The following is a 21,885-nucleotide window of genomic DNA, read 5'->3' as shown; positions in this document are numbered from 1 at the left end:
TTAACCTAAGTATACAATATCACTATACGACATACGTCATTATTTGTCGTCTTATTAGTATTATTATACATTTACACCATTTTATAGAATCGAATTTCGAACGCTACAATCTTACATGTTTATTTTTATACGTAATTTGAATAAAATTATTTTCCCCTCTTTTGCCAATCGACGCATTATTGTTTTTCCAACCTTAATTTTTATTCATTGGCAGAAGTTTTATTTTGTAAGAAATGGCAGGATGGTGTTGATAAATTTAGCACTTTCCAGAATCATAAAAGGCCCACAGGAAGTCAACATCATCGGTCACGTCCGGTTTAATATTTTTCCCCTCCTTCTTTGGATTTTTGTCTACGCGTTATACACACGCGAAATGCAATCGATTGATCTGCCCCCAGGAATGGTGAGACGCGAATGTATTTTTAGACACTATTACTAATCTGAAGGCATGTGAACGGCCTCCTCCCACCCAACCACGGTCGTGGACGAGGTTTTGCAGTAATCGAGAAAAAAATTGTCCACACACGTATAGAAAAAATAAACTTAATAAAAAATATATTTATACATTGGTGACTTTTTGTACATAAAAATAATAATAAAAATAAAAATCGATAAAAAATATCTTAACGTTTAAAAAGTATAAAAACTAAACATAATTTAAAATTAAATATACATAACATATACTAAATAGGTATATATTATATATATATATATATATATATATAATATACATGCATGTACCCTATGTATATGCAAAACTGCAAAAGGAAATACTTAGTTGCATATCAATACTTTTTGATGTACTAACCCCCCCCCATGTGCTAACTTAAAATTTTTATTCCTGATTGACGTTGTTCCATTCGCCTTCCATTCTCCACACACTAAATGCGTAACTGAGTTGTTCATGAGCAACGTAAGTGCAAGATCCAGTACCGGAAGATCCTTGTTCTAGAAAAATAAATATAATAATAACATCAATAATTGAGTAAAAATAAAAATGTATACACTTAAAATCCATTAAAAACGTATTGCGTTTTAATTTGATACGCATTTAGTAGAGCTCTTTTTAGATTTAATTTAAATACATTTTTTAGGCTTGTGTTTTGTTTTAATTTATAAACATTAACTTAAATTAAAATTATCTATAAACAGCGCTCGACGTGCACAAATGAGGGTTTGCTGAGACACGGTATATTTTTATTTTACGAGATACCATGTATCATATAATTTTATTGATTATTTTATTATTAATAATTTTTGTGATATATTAATATATATATATATATCAATATATCGATCAGTAGCTGGTCGATAGACGTGACTTTATATATATATATATCAATATATCGATCAGTAGCTGGTCGATAGACGTGACTTTATATATATATATGTTATCAGTTGACAGTTATCTGCACTGCTTATAGTTAAAATATGTATATTTTGGTGTTAGGGAGGGTGGATGAAATGGGTTATTAAAATAAAAAATGATTTGAACGCCCTATTGTAAAAGTAAATAGTCTCTCTAATTTTGTTTTGTCAATTCAAATACTGTCTATACATATATACTCATTTATTATAATTTTGAAAATTAAACATTTATAGATAGGTATAATATACATTTTAATAATCATAAATAGTGTGGCTATTGATTAATAATAATTATTATTATTTGTGTATATTAATTTTTTTTATTAACATTACTGACCATCTAGGTGACAGGTGACTAGGCCTTTTGTTATCAATAATATAATTATTAATTTTTTTCATTATCCCCTGTAACCATTGCACGAACCGTGGGGAGATTCAGGTGAGTGGAGTTCCTCTCCAATTTTTTTTATATTTTATGAGCACCCCTTCTAATTATTTTCATTAGAATGAGGGGACGGTAAGTTTGATTTTGTAAAAATAATATTGTAGTTTTGTAATTTTTCATTTCGTTAAGTTCTACATATTCTGTAAGATATTAAGTTCAATACATGACTTTTTTTATGATATATTATAATTGATATTTGATAACATCGTAAAAATTACGGACGTAGATAAAGTATACCTAATATTTTAATCTGTAGTCAAAAGTGTTTTATCTTTTTATCATTATTACAATTTATGATTAATTAACTTTGATAATTGGTCAATTCAAAATATCCACGGAATATTCTTATAGATAAACGGTAATTACATAACATCATATTTCGGTTTATATTTCAGATTTCTTCAGAACTACTAGTTTAAAGACAAAAACACTCAGTTACTTAAAGATATGGATATATTAAAATTATATCAAAACAATTGACTTAATAAATGTAATATTGAATACGGTATTAATGCCATTAGGTGATTAATAAAAAAATTTTAAGTTGATGAAACTATACGTGGTACCTATTCAAGAATTTAAAGGTAGGTACTAAAAATAAATTATTTAATTTATACAGAATCTGAACTCTTTATTAACCGTAGTCGGCTAAGAAGATAATATTTCAATATTATGTGAACGTGGTTTTAGTTCTATGCACAATTTAGTGACTACCAAAAGGAATTAATTAAGTTCTATTTATATTTTTTATCTTTAAGTTTATAAATTGTGTTGGACCTCCAGTCACAAAAATTTAAGCTAGAATCATATATAAATATATAATGTATATATTATATTGTTTTGGAAGTGCAGAAGCTGAGAAAATAAATCTGTAGAAGAAGAATAAAGATTGCTGAAGTAAATTACAATTACTTACTAATAATTATGAAATTGAATTAAACATTTTTTAATGAACTACCTAATTATTTAAAAATGTTAATAATGTTAACTATTAATTTCTAACTTAATAAATGAGAAGTAAAATAATATTTATTATAATTGTTGGTAAATTTTACTTGTACTTGTGTATTAGATTTCAAATTGTCAACTACTTATTGTTGAAGATGAATGGCTGGAGGTGTGGAGGCAAAGCCCCCACAAGTTAGGCCGAGATTAATTATTGTAAGGTACACTAATTGTTTTTAAGTCTGGTATTCCCCTTTCATTAATTTTTTAATTCGACAACTATCTACCTATAATATGTTTGTTTTACGTCCTCATTCCACTCTGATTTCAGACCCATTTTATTGATTTTTACTACTTGCTAAATCTAATTACCGTTACTTTTGCTTTTTTTTTTGTATGGTTCACGATTACTGTGTTAATTATACTATTTTTGGTACTCCAAACATAGAGCGCCCACTCTAATATTCACCCTTTTATTTTACCTCTTAATTCTTATCATTTGAATTAAAATACATATTGTTACAATATTACACACATCTTACTTAATCACTATAATTAAATAATAATATAGTACATTCAATTTTAATTTATATTTTTTAAGTTACCTATAAATAATAGATTAACAAACACTAGGTATATAGTATATACACTATTTAATGATTAAAATATGTATAAGAAAATGTAGAAGTATATTTTTAATCTTATTACAATGTACAGTCTGACTCTTATTTTGTTGGCATTTTTCTGATAAATATTATTTTCATAGTTAATAATGTAAAAGTACCTATCGAAACTTCCTTTAATCTATACATCTAAACTGTTTACCTTATCCTAGTTGGTTAAACTTACTATAAACAATCAAAATAACTTAAACGCATTAGTATGTTTATCAATGAAAATAAATTTCGGATTATTGCCAGAGATTTCAAGTTTATTTGTGCGCATTGCATTAATTTTAAATCATAAATATTTTTTTGGTATAAGTATTAGTTATTACTTTCATTACTTATAACTTTATAAAGATAAAATAATATTTCTCCAAAGAAACGATGTACCGTAAAACACATTATTTTTTGATGATAAATATTTTTTTTTTTATTGTGCATTATTTAATATCTATATTTATGTGATATAAGTACTATATTCCTAAACACAGGTACAACTACTCGATAGTTTAATTCTATATTCTAGTTTATTTATTGTATTTTATTTATATAAACAGGCGATACCCTTTGTAAAGAGATAAAGTATAATGCGCATGCAATTCAAACAGGTACAAAATAAATAAAAAAGTTGGATAAAAATAAAATGTATTAAAATATATTCAACTTTATATTTTTATGAAATTCTACACATAACACATTCAAAACCTAATCAAATGTTTGCCTAAAATAAATAGTCTATTTATATTATTAGTTTTTATAGATTATACACCTTATTTATGTTGTTATGTATATTTATTGCACACCTATCTTCTAAATAGTATATACAATAGATATAAACTTAACGCATCTTTGATAATAAAAACATAATATATCAAAATGTTGAATATTCATATTTTATTTTATAAAAATAATTCTTGTATAATATTTGTATACTATTATTTCGTTATGATAAACATTTTAAGGACATTTCTGTGTGGTGTATAATTAATATAATCAGTATCATTATCAAGTAAGATAAAAATAATACGGAAATTAAAAACTATTTTTGGTAGATCACGTACAACAGGGATGGGCAACTGGCGGCCCGCGTACCTTTTTTATCTGACCCGCGCTACATTTTCAAATTACTTCATATAATTTTCAACTACAGGTATAGAAGTGGATTTTACTAAATTGTCTATTGAAAAACCTCATCCTCAAGTATCACATTAAATAATAATTATAAATATAAATAAATAAAGATAAAAAATAAATGTTAGTAAATTTGAAGGACTTTTTTTTTTGCTTTCTCCTATGCTCTGCGGCCCGCTAGATTTTAAAGTACTTAAAAGTGGCCCGCTAGATACTTTGAGTTGCCCATCTCTGACGTACGACATAAATACCCATATTTTTAGTTATTTTTATAATGTTAAATGTTAATCTAATCAATACATTATATTATATTATGATATTAATCAGATATTATTGTAATTACTAATTTATTTATACATATTCTGATATTGTACAAGAGGTACTTGTCGTTTAACAATTGTATATTTTTCTATCAAATGTATATACTATATACGTTAAAAATTACTTTAACAAAAGTGGAAGTTATTTAATCTTTATGGTTTATACTGTTAAAAGGTTTATCATCGACGTTATATATATATATAAATCGAAAAACACGAAGATATTATTTTAGTCTACCTACTCCAGTAAAATATACTCCTTGTAAAACCCTAAATCGTGTCAAACGTGACTTTTTTCTTGTTTTGGAATAATGGACCGCATGCTGTAATTTTTTTCCTTATTTATTATTATTTTGTAAATCAGCTGTGACAGTGAAAGGATGTCGCCGAAACAGATAATCCTATTGAATAACAACTACACACACGCATATTGACTTGAATATGCCTTCGCGGATTAGACTCTCAGCATAATTACCTACAAGAGTCTAAGAGAATACTCAAACATATATTAATGAGGAATTATTGAAAACTAAAATGACAAATTACATCCACAATATAACGGAAATAATAATGATAGTAATGAGTAATGTTTCCATTTAAAATTTGACTTTTCAGTAGAAACATTCATAAACAATGGTGATGAAATGGCAGCATTGTATAAATGTTAGTATTATAAATAAGTATATATTATGTTAAGTATAGGTACCTATATATTATATTATACTTACAATAAATTATAAATAGTGCCTATACAAAATGAATAATAATATTTTAATAAGAAAATTTATTCTCTGAACGTCTTTTAAGTTTTATCATGATATAACAAAAATAATATTAATAAATTATAATCTATAGTTATTTAGTTACATCAAAAATTTGTTTTATGTTTTGATATTACATGAATAAATTGTAAAATAACTATCATAATATTGATAAAATAAATATACTTTTTATAAATAAGAGCACTTAATTTTTTTTTAAATTAAATTATTATGCTTATAATTATTATTTTTGTTGCGTAAATATTCAAAAATTAAGAAAATGTATATATTGTTTGAGCTTATAAGTATATAACATTATACTTAACTATGGTTAGTACTTGGTAGTAGTTGGTACATATATTTTAGGTATACCTTCAATCTTCATTATTATTTAGATACGAAATAAAGCTTAACCAAAGAACATCACGTACTCGTACGAGTATATTAAAATACAATTTCTTCTTATTTTATACCTACTCTGAACAATTAATGAACAACTCACCCTTATATGAATATTTTAAAAATTGGGATATGCTAACAACAACCAATATACTTTTTATTAATTATTAATAAATTAAATTTTTCTGGCTTATATTACAGGCATCCAAAACAATAATTGCCCTACATAATTAATAGTAGAGATAATATTTTTTTTTATCTTGTAATATAATATATTATTATTGTTGTAAAATTATTTGATTTTTGTTTTCACAAGAATAATATACGCGTAATAACAAAATAATAACAAATTTAAATAATTTACTCTGAATACATCATAATCACAATCATGCCGCACAACCATCTATATATCATAACAGTTAAGAACCTCACGGCTCACACTCCTTAAAGTCTCTAAGGAGGTATAATATTTAAATGTATTCCCTCGTCACGATATTAGGTAGTAAAAATATATCATATATAGCTAGTAAGTTTCAAAATAATAAAACACTTACCAATGGAGTGTTGCGAATCTGAATCAACATGTCCCACCATGGGTACTTCTTCCGTGTTGGCTTTATGTAATACCTGGTATAGGAAGTCAATGTACCGGGTGGCCAACTTCAATGTTTGGATTTTCGATAGTTTGTCAGAAGGGAGCGTGGGTATGATCTTCCGGAGAGACGCGAACGCTTCGTTTAGACTCTGTGTCCTCTGTCGTTCCCGTACATTGGCCATCACCCGTTGGCTTTGCATCTCTTCGGGCGTCTGCGGAGATCGTCTCCTCGATTTCAATGGTGTTTGAATTTCTTTCGATCTGGATGATCGTTTCTTTCCTACAATGTTAAATATTTCTGGTCATATACGTATTGCTTAACATTGCACTCGTAAAGTTTACATGTACGTAAAAACATTGCGATGCAAATATTTATAATCCACCTAGGTATATCGTATATATATATATTATATATTATTCCTATAAAAATTATAATAATGTTCTATTGCTGTGTTTTTCACTGCTTCAAGTACGAATTAAATTTATCAACTACCTATACCTCCTAATTTATAATAATATAATCATCACAATTCGTTTCAAGAAAATAGTTTCATTATACTTCAACAATTTTGGACTTAACTATTTAAAGTTCTAGAAATTAAAAATTTAGTACTTATGGCTGAAGATATATGAGTTATTATCTAAATAGATATTTGTATGAAAAGTTTTGTTTATAATTTATAAATAAAAACTATTTTTGGTTCTACCATGTACAACATAATTATATTTGTTTAGGTACGTTGTTAGGAATAATAAATATTAGGTAATTCATAAAAAAATATATATAATATACCTATATATTATATAAAGCAATATTTGTTTGTAATTATTGTGAACTTGATAATAACACGTATTATTTTCCAGTAATTTAGTTTTTAGTTGTTACTTTTTTTAAACATGATTTTTTTGTGAGGATAATTTTTTTTGGCGCTTAATATAAATACATACATAATATGAGTTTTTGTAGATACTCAAATCAACAATTCACACACCTGCATTACATTGTGTATTTTGAATTTTCATGCATGTGCAGCACATTGTGTTGATGCCAACTTAATTTATACAAATATAGTTTATACTGCTATATTATTAAATTTATTATAATAATTATAATTAGGTATTATGTTATGATTTTTACAATTTTCTACTTTTTATAGATTAATATTCTTTAATATAATATATAGGTAATAGGTATATATATATTATATATATATATATATATATATATATACCTAACTTAAATTGGAAATACTTAATAAAATACAGTGAATAGTTTGTACTAGGTGTTATGATTAGGAATTTATATTTTGTTTTGATTAATTTACTACCTATATAAGTATTTTAATTATGTTATCGATTCTAGCTTTATTATGACTAATTTGATTTTAATAACATTAATAATATAGTATAATAATATGCTCGCGGGTAGTCGTAGACTCTTGGCAAACTTAAATGATAATAAGGGATGATAGGAGTACGGGGACCCTGACTGTAGTTTATTCATTACGAGGTTTTTATTAAGCAACAATGTATCATACTGCAAGGATTGCAGTATATAAATATCTATTTTAGACATTTTGTAGATATAATAATATAATATAATAGGTAGGTAACTAGTTATAAAAAATAATATTATTTTCTTTACGTATTTTTATAACTTCTAAATATTTAAAACTATATAATAATAATACATATTATAAACAGCCATCGACTTAACAAAATTATTATTTAGTCAATTTTTTGTGGACATGTGTATTATTATTGTGTTGTACTGTTGTCCATTTTGACAATTATCACAGTAAAATACGTAGATTGAAAATAGTTAGTTTTGACGTGTGTACTAAATTTCAAAATTACGTACGACGTGTCGACGTACCTATGTATGGTGACGTATTTAAGGGGGCAGGAGGGGGGCTTAGGTCTCGGGCGGTAAATTTTGGAGAGCATTTTGATATAATACGGTACTTAGGTCATTTGGGTGATAAAAAAAAGTAATGGCGCTCAGATAACCTGGGACGCAAAATTCCTAAATACGTCACTGCTTATATAGTATATAGGTACATAAACAATAATAAAGTCATTGTGGAGATACTTATATGTTGCTGTTGATATTATATTATTGCATATGTAAAAGTATACAAACCTTTTTTCGGTTCCACCGTGTCATGATCCAAGCCGGGTGAACTGCTGCTACCACCGCCGCCACTGACTCCGATATCTCCACAGCCGTCTCCACCACCTCCGCAGCTGAGGTCTCCACCGATTCCGACTCCACCACCAACCCCACTAACATCATCATCATACTCGGACTTGACCACTACAGATCCGTAGTCGCCATACGGGTATACGATAGGTGCATTTGTGAACTGTTGCAAATCTTGCGGCGTGTGCCAGGTGTATGGTGACATAAGGTAATCGCCGTTGGGCTTGTACGCCGAGTCCGAGTCCATCATCATTTCGACGTCCCGCGTTTTTACACTATTGCACCGTGGAAATCGACTGTTGTGTACAATCTATATGGGTAGATATAACTCTGGGATCAAAATTTTATCGACGAAGATCAAAATTATAGTTACTATTATGGGTATATTATAACGCGCGGGACATCGACATCGGTGATGATGTGTGCAGCGTCCGGAGGATAACGTACGTATATGACATGTATGATATTATGTAAACTCCCGAAGGGACTGCAGCAGTCAACGACGACGACGACGACGACGACTATATTATAACTATGTGATCCCGACCGAGAGAGAGATATGGCGGGCGGGTCCTTGAACGTGCTCTAAATTAAGAACTGTATGGGGCGGGGTGGGGGAGCGTCCCGCAGGGTATAAGACTTCGACTGTACGTATATTATATATATATAGTTAATACCCCCCACTCCGTGAAAATATATATTATATTATTTACCGTCGTGTGTGCGTGTGTGCTCGCGTGTGTGTATATGTGTACGTATATTGTAATGCCGACCGATGTATATACACTGCACGCAACAGTACGCCGCCGTATATATGCATCTGCGCGCGCGGGAGGAGCCTCTCTCGGACCACGGTCGTGATTGATGGCCGACGATCGAGACACCCGGCTTCTCGTATCTTGTCTGAATGCCGCCACTACCCTTAGGGACACATGTGTGTGTGTATATATATAGTGTGTGCGTGTGAGTTTTCGTGCACACCCCCGCCGCGTCGCCATTCCAATGACGACGTTATACACTATATGTATTATATATTATATAGCCCGAGACAACTTCCTTTTCGTTGTCGAGCGACGCCGCCGCTACCGCACCGGTTTACGCTGTATTTATACCAATTGGTTCCTAAATCGGACTTGCATTTCGTCTGCTGCAGGTCGCTCTTCTCGCTCAACGACATAATTAACATTATAATAGTTACTGTATTATATATCTACTTATATATAGATGCTGAATTTTCACCGGCTTCGCCCGAGATGATGTGTAGAAAAGTATAATATGTTTGAGGACAATATTATATATTTATATATTCGTAGCCATTACGCGAACACTTTAAAGTTAAAAATGTATACTGTATAGTTGAAAACACTGGTTGATAAAAGAGCGAAGTAGTGCACTCAAAAAAGTATTTGTTTGCAACAGTGACTGTGAAGAAAATGTGAATAAATTTCACCGATATCCTTTTGTAACGCTGATTCTAACCTAACCTAACCTAACCTGATATAGTTAATTATCGTTTTGTACTTTGTAGTTATTAATTATAATTATATATATATATATTGTACAAGGATGTCAAACGATCTTATATTTAGAATATAGTGCCCTTAATTTTTATTTTACGAAAAACTGCTTTAGGCAATAGTAATTAAATAATAAAACTAATTATAGTGCTATAATCTTAGACTTGAGTAATTAGTGATTACTGTAGGGCTAGGATTTATATGCATTTGCATGTTTTTTTCCTTAAGTCCAAATTTAATGGTTGTCAGATTTGTCCACGATTTGGCTTATTCTCGTTTAAATAGAACCAATTTATTTTTGCATATTTTTACATATTTTGAACACAATGCATATAATTGCATATTTATAGATTTTTGGAATTTTGACTTTTTTTAACTTAAATTTTCAAATTTTTATAATTTATTGTTAATTTTAAATGGTGTTTTTTTTCATAAAATCGATAATTTTTGGTTTATCCGTCGAATTATTATAAATATAAAGTATAAATATTATCTATCTAAGAAATCGATATTGATTAACTCCAGGATAAATCGCATTATTTAAAATATGCACCAATAACCTCGTGTGATGTGGAAAGGAGTTTTAGTCAGTATAAATCTATTTTACGTTCAAATCGCTGGATGTTTGTATTTGAAAATTATTGAAACAACACATTATAGTAGCATGTAATAATGATATAATATAAACTAATATTCAATATTTTAATGTAATAATAATACAATTTTGAATTATGATAAATAATAATACTCTAGAAATAATAAATATTTGTTTTTGCATATTTTTGCATATTTTGGTAAATAAAATGCATATTTTACAATTTTTTATTGCATATAAATCCTAGCCCTAGTGATTAGGTACAGATGTGGGTTAAAGTAAAATAACAATAGAGTTAAATGTAGCACTTTTGATTTATAGACGCGACTAGATAGGGAAGGAGGCTTTAAGAGCGTCCTCGCAAAACTATATATATGTCTATAAAAAGAACGAGTATAATAAGTAAGTTTATTCACTATACATATACCTACTCTAACTTTTTGTTGGTTTTTAAGATTTTTTTTTTATCGAAGGTATTCTATTTTTCTTATTAGTTCTTGATACATGCAATAGCATGTATGATATGTATCCTTTATCTTATATATTTATCTGTCCTATATAAACATTTTTACTTCGGTCTTGTGTATAAGTATTCATTGACAAATTGACGTCGATTGAAAACAGTGAAAGCAATCAGGGTTCCAAAAACTACTTTAAATATAAATTTTTATTTTTTCAAGATGTACACAAGATTCATATCAAGATTTCTATGCGTATTAAGTATATATGTATATTTTAACTAAACTTAAATACTTAGCCACTTTAGGCATAATCTACTTGCATTGAATCATTATCAAACCATTTTATAAAATAATATTGTAAATTTGTAAATATTGTGAATATTACAAATTATATATTTATGTAGTTAATAATATATATTTATTTTCAGATACCTTAAGCCAGCTTAAGCCCTATAAGACAACAACATGTTTTTAATAATTATAATACTTAACTCTACCATTTCGCTTTTAAAAAATACTATTTAGCACTTACACATAATAATAGTAGTGCAATATTATATTATTATACAATATAGATATATACTTCTTTACGAAAAATCCACATTATTGTTTACTCACTACCTATATATAAAAAAAAATCGAGCGTAAACGCGTATTACATATATACAGATATAAGCACGAGACAATAATAGATCGACATTTGATGTTATAATCAGAAAATTGAATATAATTCGTGAAATTAGTTGCTTATTGTATAAAAATAATATATATATATATTATACCGTTAATTCGTCCCACTGTATGAGTAAAACAAATACTATTATTTAATAATTATATTCATATATATATAAATATTTAAAATATTATTCTACCCATTTTTGGCTTCTCACTAAAACATTTTAAAGTTTAAAATTGATTTGTTTTATGAACGATTTAAACATTTTTATCATATGACGTACCTATTAAGAAATCAAGGAAATACCTACTTTTAGTATTGTAAAAAATAAGTATATTTATTTGTATTTATTAATGTTAATCATTATTCATCACAGGTGCATCATAATTAAAAATATTAAAAATATAACAAATTTGATAGATAAAAAGATTTTATTTTGCATAAGATTAGATAATTAGATAATATTATAATATTTTTAGTTTATATATAGCACCTATATAGTGTATAGTTATTAATAGTTTAATATTATATAGAAACGCGTATATAAATATATAATATATAAGAATCATCGTGCTATATTATAATAATTAATGTAATTAATTAATTTTATTTATTTCTTTCATTTCTATAAATTAAATTTAGTTTTTATATTGTTTATTATTATTATGTACTTATTTTGTTTATATAACTACATAATACATATACTATTATATATATTATATTATAATATATTAAGAAATAAGACAAGTATATTACCATTACGTCCCTATTAATAAATTTTAGTTTTTAATTTATGGTAAATTAATTCATAAGAACTTGTATTTATCTACTTAAAATAAAAATATTAGTTTAATATACCGTATTTATTTATTTAAGAAGGCCAGTGCTCAAAAAAATAGTACAAGCAAGTATTGAAGTACCTATTCATAAATTTTAAATTAATAATAACAATACAATAATTATATTACGGTATAAATATATATAATCATACTAAATGTTATAGCAATAATGTTAACGTTATTATTTTTAATTCATAGTAGGTACCTAATATGAAAAATATTTTTAAAAATATATACCTATAAATTTAAGGTTATTGTTTAAAAGATAAATTCAGAATAGTGGTACTTAAAACAGGTATTATTATTATAAAAAAAATATTTAATAAACAATATTAAAATACATATAATTATATTAAATATTGATAAAACGTCCGATAGTCATCAATGGCGAATAAATGAATTATATTCTCACCTACAATAATATAAGGTACCTACAGATCAGGTGGGCCAATCGGAGTAATTTTGTCAGCCATCTTTACCTTTATACACCTGTACTTCAGGGTAGGTATAATAACGAATTCTGTTAAATATAATTTGTCCAATGACACACATTTTCGAACCCCTTGTAAGATATGGTTAAAATGATTTTCAAATTACAAAGGGAACCCCCGCGCAGAGGGTCAAACATAAAACATGTTATGTTTTTATATTATATTCGGCATATTTGTATTAATACAAACGCATAATGTACATCTTTCTCGATTTCTGTCTTACTATTTCTCTCTTTCTCGTTTCCTTTCAAATTCTAAGAAACGTTGTTTGGGTCAAAAATAACCCTAAAACTGACCTTCAAGCCAACTGGAAAAAGAATGAAAGAATGTTTGGTGTTATCCATAAAAAAAAAGATAGTATAAAATATAATATATATAAATTTATAATATGAGACATAAATTGTTATGTAATTGTTATACATGTATAAAATACGTTAATCTATATAATAAGCAACAATAAAAGTTTTTATTCAAATACTTTTAATTTAAAAGTTACTTAATCTGTTTTTGTAATTTAACGTGTAGACAGTATTTAATCATTTGTTTGAGGTACCTACTGCTGCATAAGCCGCCACAGGTTCATCCTTTTCTTCTACCGTCTCGTATGATCCAGATCCAGATCCTGATTCGTATTCGTATGAATCATCATTATCACTGTGTTCTTTTTTGACAGGAGGAAGTTTTCCACCAGTTTTATTATTATCCGGAGTTTGAGGTTTTTCAGAGTTGTTTTTTTTAATATTTTCGTCAGTTTGTTCTTCACTATCCTCATATTCCACAGTTTCTTCTGATACCTCAAGGAGAATTTCAGAATTTAACTTATCTTGTTCATTTGTATTTTGATTAGTTTTAGATTTTGATTGCGGACTTTTACTGTTTGGATTACTACTTTTTTGGTTATCAGGATTAGCACCTGTTTTTGTAGTTGATGGTAATGTGTTAGCAATACCATTTCTATTAGGTACTACACTTCGAGGCAAAGATTCAGATAATTTGTTCACTTTCTTAGGTGTCGCTAATGGTGATGGTACTATTTGCGGTGGTGCCTGTGCAGCCTGTGACGATGGCATAGTAGCTTGTAGCAATGGTGGATTTTGAGCTTCGTTAATCATAGGGCCACCTTCAGAGTTTAAATTTTCGGCATCATTTTTCTTTTGCTGTTGCGGTAAAAGATTTAAAATATCATTACATTCTTTAGAAACACTTGGCATTTTCTTTTTCATTTCATCTAACACTGTTTCTAATGAATTTTGAAGATCTATAGAAAAGTTATTTAAGTGTGATAAATCATTAAATATTTTTGCTTTTAGATCCTTAAGGGTTTCTTCTTTAATAAACGGATTTTTATAGATAATTTTGCCAAGAATATCTTTCCAAATCTAAACGAACAAATGGAATATAAATAATGATTTGAAGTTTTTTTTAAATATAACTTAATATATTATTTATCAAACACTATAATTTAATTAATGTATATCATACTTATATTATACTCTTACTCAAATATATATTTTTTAAAGTACAAGTAGGTACCTTATTTTTATCCGAAATATTTGATGCTGAAGTACTTGATTTTTGTATCTATTAAAAAATAAATATAAATAAAATATTGCAATATTTTAATATTTTGATCATTATAACAACTATTAAACGTCAAAAAATCAGAACAAATTCCAATAGACGTTATTTTAAATTCTGAGCAAAATGATAAATGTTTTGAGACATTAGATTTATAATAAAATATATTTTGTATAATTGTTATTAAACTTCAATTTTTAATGGAGTTCCCAGTAATAAAGTTTATATATTAAAAAATCGAGTATTTTTATAAATAATCAGAATAAACTAAAAAAAAAAATTACAAAAAAACTGGACTATTTTTGAATCAACAGTTTTTGATTTTGTTTTTTTTTTTTTTTTTGAAATTTAAAAAATAAAACAGTTATAATTCATTGAACAAATTCTTATATAAACTTTTTCTAGACAAGATTACTTATAATAATCAATCATACTAATTACTGGGTTTATATCACAATTGATTTATCTAAAATATGTAGTTACAAATTTTATTTTATAAGCGTTTAAAATTAAAATGTTGACAAAATTAGATAATTAAACAAAAACAATGATTTTTTTTCTAGTGATAATTATTTTACTATAATTCAATAAAATATCAACCATAAATATAGATAATTGAAAGGTTGAAGATTCTTGTCATTAATATTCATATAACGAATTGTTCAACTATTTAGATATATTATGAATCTCTTACATTATCCTATACAGTGTATACTGTATACATTGATAATTGATATGTAATTAAATTATTAACGTATACGTTAATATAACAATAATAATACATAATATTCAGGGGCGTATTTAGAAATGTCTTATGAGGGAAACAAATGTAAAAATAAGTGGCCGTAAATTATAAGTGAGTGAAGTATAAATTTTAGTTTGAAGCATTGTAAGAATATTACTATAATACTATACTTTAAATAGGAAATTACTTATAACTTATTAATTTTAACAGTTCAGATATATTGAATTTAATTGAGAACAACAAAAAGTTAATTTTAAAAATACGAAACAATATTCACACAAAATCAAAATTATAAATGATAAATAAGTTAATAAATTGATGGTTAAAATTTAAAGATTTATAGTTAGGTAGTGGGGCATATAATTTTTTTTTAATTAAGCTGCTATTATACGACTAAAATGTATAGTGTTTTCGTGTTTTCTATACAAACTTTGAGTGTTAGTGAATTAGTGAGTATTAATTAAAAATTAGATTCCCTTAACACTTATCTTTCCAGAAAATCGTTATCGCTTTTTCTACGGGTCATACTAGTTTTCTCGGATTTTTATCTGCTAAAGTTATGTTATGCATCATAAAATCTTAAAAATTGAGTGGCTTAGTACAATAAAATTTTTAAGGGGTTGATTTATTTTACCTGTTTATTTATTATTTAAAAAGTTTTAAAATTTTATGATTCAGCTATACCTATTGTTAAACTTTAAAAAAAATTTATGTTCGCAAAATAGGCTTTAAATTTTGTAATCACAAATTACTATCTTGAGATAGTTTCAACTTTGTACGAACGGAATACCTTGAGTACAAGTATACTATGTATATCTGATTTAAGTAATAAAATTATACAAAATTTAAATCGTAATTGTATTTACCAAATTTTGGATAACATCATTATTGTCCAATGAATTATCTATATATTCGTCGCTCAAATCACGACCAATACCATCAAAAACGTAAATTACCGGTGGTGCGCACTTGCAAATTCCTTCTTCACAATAACCGAAGTCGAATCCATTATTCTTAAAATAACAACGAGCTTTACATATCGACCTATAGCAACCGCTACAAACTAAATTAAAAAACATAATTTTAATTAAATTAAATTTTAATATTTTTTATTTAGACTTTAATTATCAAAAATACGAGGAACTCGGTTCTTCTATAGGTAGGTAGTAGGTACAGATATTTTTTAATACACATTAAACATGACTATAAGTTTAAACCATAATTTAATAAATCACAAACTACTATAGATAATGGATTTCCGATGTATTGAACGTAACTAAATGTTAAATCGTTAAAATATACCTATTCGTAAAAACTAGAGAGGTGATAAATAGCTATCTCTAAGAATATTTTATGATATTATAGGTACAATACTAAAATTATTATACCTAAAGTCTATGTTTTAATTTTTTAATTTTGTAAATGGTGATAAAATGAAATAATTTTTGTCAAAAACATTTTATATCCAACATAATATTAAAGAATAGTGAAAATATGTTTGCTAAAATAATTTTTAAATCACCAATAACACGTCTAGTAAATATTTTAATATTTGATGAATGTTTTAAGCCTTTACGATTATTTAAACTTTCTAAATTATATTAAACAAATAAATCGATTTTGTCAAAACTGGCATTGCATAAAACATATCTCTGTTTACCCTTTTTTTTTTAGTTTTCCCCAAATATTAAAAGATTTACTTAGTCTTCTAAAGTATCAAATAGCTCAAATTTGCCACCAATAATGACAAAACTAAAAATTAATGGTTGAAGCAAATTGTCTAACACGATAACAAATAAAAATACATAGTGTGCTAGTACCTATACATTTCTAAGCACAATTATTATTATGTTATTACAATAGGTTTTAATAATACAACTATGTATATGCTACTTATTTTATCTGATGATATGAAATATTATTTAACCTGACTTATAATATGTTTCTAAAATGCATGAATTATAAATTCAGGTACCTATTTATATATTTATTTAGTAATAATATGTTTTATATTAATTGCGTGATTTTCGCTTATAAATTGTAAAATTACAATTAAGTACACGATTTTATTATACACTTTTTAAATTAATAATTTAATTGAAAATTATAATAAAATTATTATACGTTGTTAATTTCAATAGAACATACATATATTTTCTTGATACGATTGATGCAAATAATAATAATAGTATAGTATGTATTATGCTTAATAAACCATGCATTTAAAAACATACTAAATCGTGACTCAAATTGTTTTAAATTAGTTAAATTTAAATTACTTATTTTCATTTCTGAGAATAAAATATTGAAGTTTAATAATTTCATCTACGACTAAAAAAGCTTACATGTAGCGTTGATAATCAGTATACAGCATATCGTTTTAAACAAAAATGATTGCATTGCTTTATTCGTAATATTATAATATTTAAACTAACTTAAAAATAATAATCAACCAATTTATCACTAAAAACTGTTTTAAACGTTAGAGAAGTCAAGAATATGAATACTTTTAAATATTATTTTTTATATATTTATTTTTTTTAGTTATATGTAGTGGTATATGTAATTAAACTAAGTCTGTCATTTGCACATTTGTCGTTTAAAATAATTATCTCAACACAATTGTAAACTATAATGAAATGTTTTATTTTTAATGTATGGTATTGCGTGCATTTCGTTTCCGTTTAATAATAGAAACATTTAAATATTTGCTAATTTATTGTCCTGGTAAGTGGTAACTAACAAAAAACTAATAACAAAATAAATATTGAAATCCTTATACAATACTAAATTATATAACGTTACCAACAATTTTCCGGAACCTTCCTTTTCTCAAAAATATTTCATAAAAGATTTTATGTATAGTAATAAATTTGTTATACCAAAATATAGTAGTAAATAACGTAGTTTTAAGGCAATAATGCAGATCACAAGAAGTCCATATTTTATTTTAGGCTACTTGATTTATGGTGATAGATATTATTTGATTATTTGTCTTTGGAAATTTGAACATTTTTTTTTTTTTATTGAGCTTTGGATTTTCGTTCTAGACCCTGTCCCTAGCATACTTATACATGAATTTTGCGACAATTATTTTCACGTTAGTTTGTTCTTTTTAGAACTCTGAGAGTAGAATAGAGATCCAGATAATGTTACCATATGTTACAACTGTCAACTAGGTACAACTACAAAAACTACAATACTAACATTTGGAATAAACAGTGAAAATAATAATTGTATTTTAATGTTTTATACAAATCGTAATAGTGGGTATCTAATGTATGCCAGAAATAACTAATAATTGGTAAATAGATTCAATTTTCATTTCTACTATGAAAAAAAATATTTAACCTGGGTATTAAATTTATTTTAATTTGATAACTGTATAGTATAAATAATAATAAAAATTTTGGTCGTAAAGATTAAAGATATTACTATATTATAATAATATTATTATTTATTACACATTCTACAGACCATGGTTTGTTTTTACTTATTGTCACATCGTATTCATGTATTAATTTCAGTTTAAATATAATATATGTATAATACAATTAAATGTAATAGTTTTGTACAAAACAATAATGTTCACGAACAAAAAAAAAGAGTTAGATACCGTGTAATGCCTTGTGTAATGTATACCGAGTCATTGAATGAGTGATAAGTCCTATATATTACAGTTACGAACGTAGTTATACGGTTTCATTACAGATGTGCTAAATTTTAATTAATTATTAAACGATATAGTAGGTATAAATGTATAATTAATATAAATATAAAAAACAATTCTGAGCATTACGGTGGTCAGACGACTGTCAGCCTATAATTTAAAATATGTTATAAATGTATTCATATTACTGGATAGATTGAAATAATTTTTACCAAAAACAAATTTCAATTATTATAATTTTAGATTTTAGTTATTTTGTTTAATTGAAAAAATATTATTCATATAGGAGGTAGATTTAACAAGTCTACAAAACTATGCATTTTAAGCTGTATACACTACATAAAAATATTCAATGCATCTTTATATCGATACGTTAGAATTTTATAGACAGCTAATAATATTAATATTAAATGTATTTTCGATTCTGAACGAAGTGATGAATGTATTGATTCTATACAATGATGTGTGTTTTTTGTGTCTGAGTACAGTATACACCATAACTTGTTGAAATAATGTTTCAATATAAAACTTTAGGGGTGGTTTCAGGTGGTAAATTGAATATCCTTATTGGTGAAAAATGTGACGGAGAACGAGCATTTTTACGGGACATTAGTTTTCGACAAATTTTTTTTTTATATTGTTGTAACTCAAAAAAGAATAATAGAATACTTGAAATTTTCATAAAATATTTTTATTAGCGTTATCTATACACGGTTTAATTTTCAAAATATTCCGGTTTTTTTTTCACAGCCTTATAGTGATAATGAACACTACTATACCTATACTAGATACTGGATACTTATACTTATAGTATTTAGTTACTCAATATATTAAAAATAAAATAAGCCACAACATTGAAAAAAAGTTAACACTCAATATATAATACTTAATATATGTATAATCATAATATTACAGACTATATTGTACTAATAATTATTATTTATATACATTTTTGGATAGTCTGTATAAACTATAAACTATACACTATACAGTCAATAATTTTTTAATAATAATAATAATACTGTAGAATATGGATATTGAATTATTTTAATAAAAATTAATGTGATACCTATTGGTATGTTATTGTTATTAATATTTAGCTAAAAAAAAATTTAATATTATTAATTTATTATACTTAAAGCAAAAACAATTTATATTAACACAACACACTAATACTCATATTGTAAGTAAGAATTCGTTAAGTGTTGTGTCAGTAGATTTCAAAGTATGCTTTGAGATTGAGTGTTGGTTTAAGTAAAAGTAAACTTAAATTTACAACTAAAAAAAGTATAATTTTACTGATTTTTTTTCTGTAAATATTATACTGTCTAATTTTAATTTTGATGTATTGTGTGTCCACGGAAACAGAAATATTGTAATTCAGTACGGTTATGCATAGTTTTAAATACTAAATGCATTTGGAGTGTAATATTAAAAATAAAGATTCTCATCTAAAAACTATTGATGATAATAATTGCACTTATGGTAATATAAACATATGGTAAAAATTTCAAGTATTTACAGTGATTAGTTTTTGAGTTACCAACATTTAAAAAAATCGATTTAGTTGAAAACTGGTTTTGCGTAAAAATTCCCGTTTTCCGTCACTTTTTTTTTGTTTTTCTCGATTTTTTTGAAAACTGTTGGAAAATGTTTACTTTTTACCTTTATAATGCACCAAGAATATTCACTTTGCCATCGGAAACCACCCCCAAAGTTTGAAATTGAAGCATTATTTCGACTAGTTATGTTGTACGCAGACACACACATTGAAATCATTGTAATGATAATAATAATAAATAAAATAGTGCAAATATAAATTAGTGACTATTCACCAACATGACAAATGAAAAATTCCAAATCAGTGTTTGTTTATAGCAATCGGTTGTACAAGGTTATGTAATATTGTTAATGGCCATAAATCGAGATTAAATATGAGTGACCGTAAAAAAAAAAAAGTCGTAGATTCTTAAAAAATTACGCCAGTGATTTAGATTTGTATTTTTTTTATAAAATTTAATTTTCAAAATATTTCATTTATTTTAAGGCTATTTATAAGCATTTGAAATATTTGTTTGTGTAATTTTTTTTACTATAAATATCGTACATTTTTTTTTGGCCAAGTCAAAAAATGAAATACTTGAAAATGTAATACAAAGTTCCTCATAAGTTATTTTTATAGTTATTCAAAAATTATAAGATTATATAGGCACAATTTTTTTTTTATTATTATTTGAAGCTCAAACATTGACAAAAATTCCTAAAAATAATGAATACTTAGCTGTTTATGATTTTGTAGTTCAAATGTATAAAAAATGTTGTATAATATTAAGTAGCTAAGAGTTGAAAATGTAATACAAGATTTTCCATAAGTTTGACTTACAGTAATTATATAAGAACTTGAATATTGGCCAATTAAAATAATTTTATCCTTACTTTAAATTTTTACAAAATCCAAAATTCACTCTTAAAATAACTAAA

At 25.9% G+C, this 21,885-nt stretch overlaps 2 protein-coding genes across 3 annotated transcripts; both read right to left on the bottom strand.

Annotated features, from left to right (window-relative positions):
* Positions 1–527: 527 nt before the first annotated feature.
* Positions 528–9,366, bottom strand: LOC114120838 (twist-related protein-like). Of its 2 annotated transcripts, none has more exons than XM_027982885.2 (4): positions 9,206–9,366; positions 8,773–9,162; positions 6,589–6,909; positions 528–948 (listed from the first exon to the last, which is right to left on the bottom strand). In XM_027982885.2, exons 2-4 carry the CDS (start codon positions 9,083–9,085, stop codon positions 836–838), a joined length of 747 nt encoding a protein of 248 aa, XP_027838686.1. In that variant the 5' UTR covers positions 9,086–9,162; positions 9,206–9,366; the 3' UTR covers positions 528–835. The 2 variants fall into 2 exon arrangements, with proteins under 2 accessions (XP_027838686.1, XP_050053299.1); XM_050197342.1 differs by having other exon boundaries at positions 8,773–9,142.
* A 4,405-nt stretch (positions 9,367–13,771) lies between these two features.
* LOC114120847 (myb-like protein U) lies at positions 13,772–18,247 on the bottom strand. The gene is made up of 4 exons (XM_027982897.2): positions 18,080–18,247; positions 16,601–16,797; positions 14,945–14,992; positions 13,772–14,790 (listed from the first exon to the last, which is right to left on the bottom strand). Exons 1-4 carry the CDS (start codon positions 18,132–18,134, stop codon positions 13,948–13,950), a joined length of 1,143 nt encoding a protein of 380 aa, XP_027838698.1. The 5' UTR covers positions 18,135–18,247; the 3' UTR covers positions 13,772–13,947.
* Between the last annotated feature and the right edge of the window lie 3,638 nt (positions 18,248–21,885).

The sequence above is a fragment of the Aphis gossypii genome, chromosome 1 (assembly GCF_020184175.1).
Source record: "Aphis gossypii isolate Hap1 chromosome 1, ASM2018417v2, whole genome shotgun sequence".
In the NCBI taxonomy this organism is placed as follows: Eukaryota; Metazoa; Arthropoda; class Insecta; order Hemiptera; family Aphididae; genus Aphis; species Aphis gossypii.
Note: the sequence above shows the minus strand (reverse complement) of the source record. Positions and strands in the feature narration are given on the sequence as shown.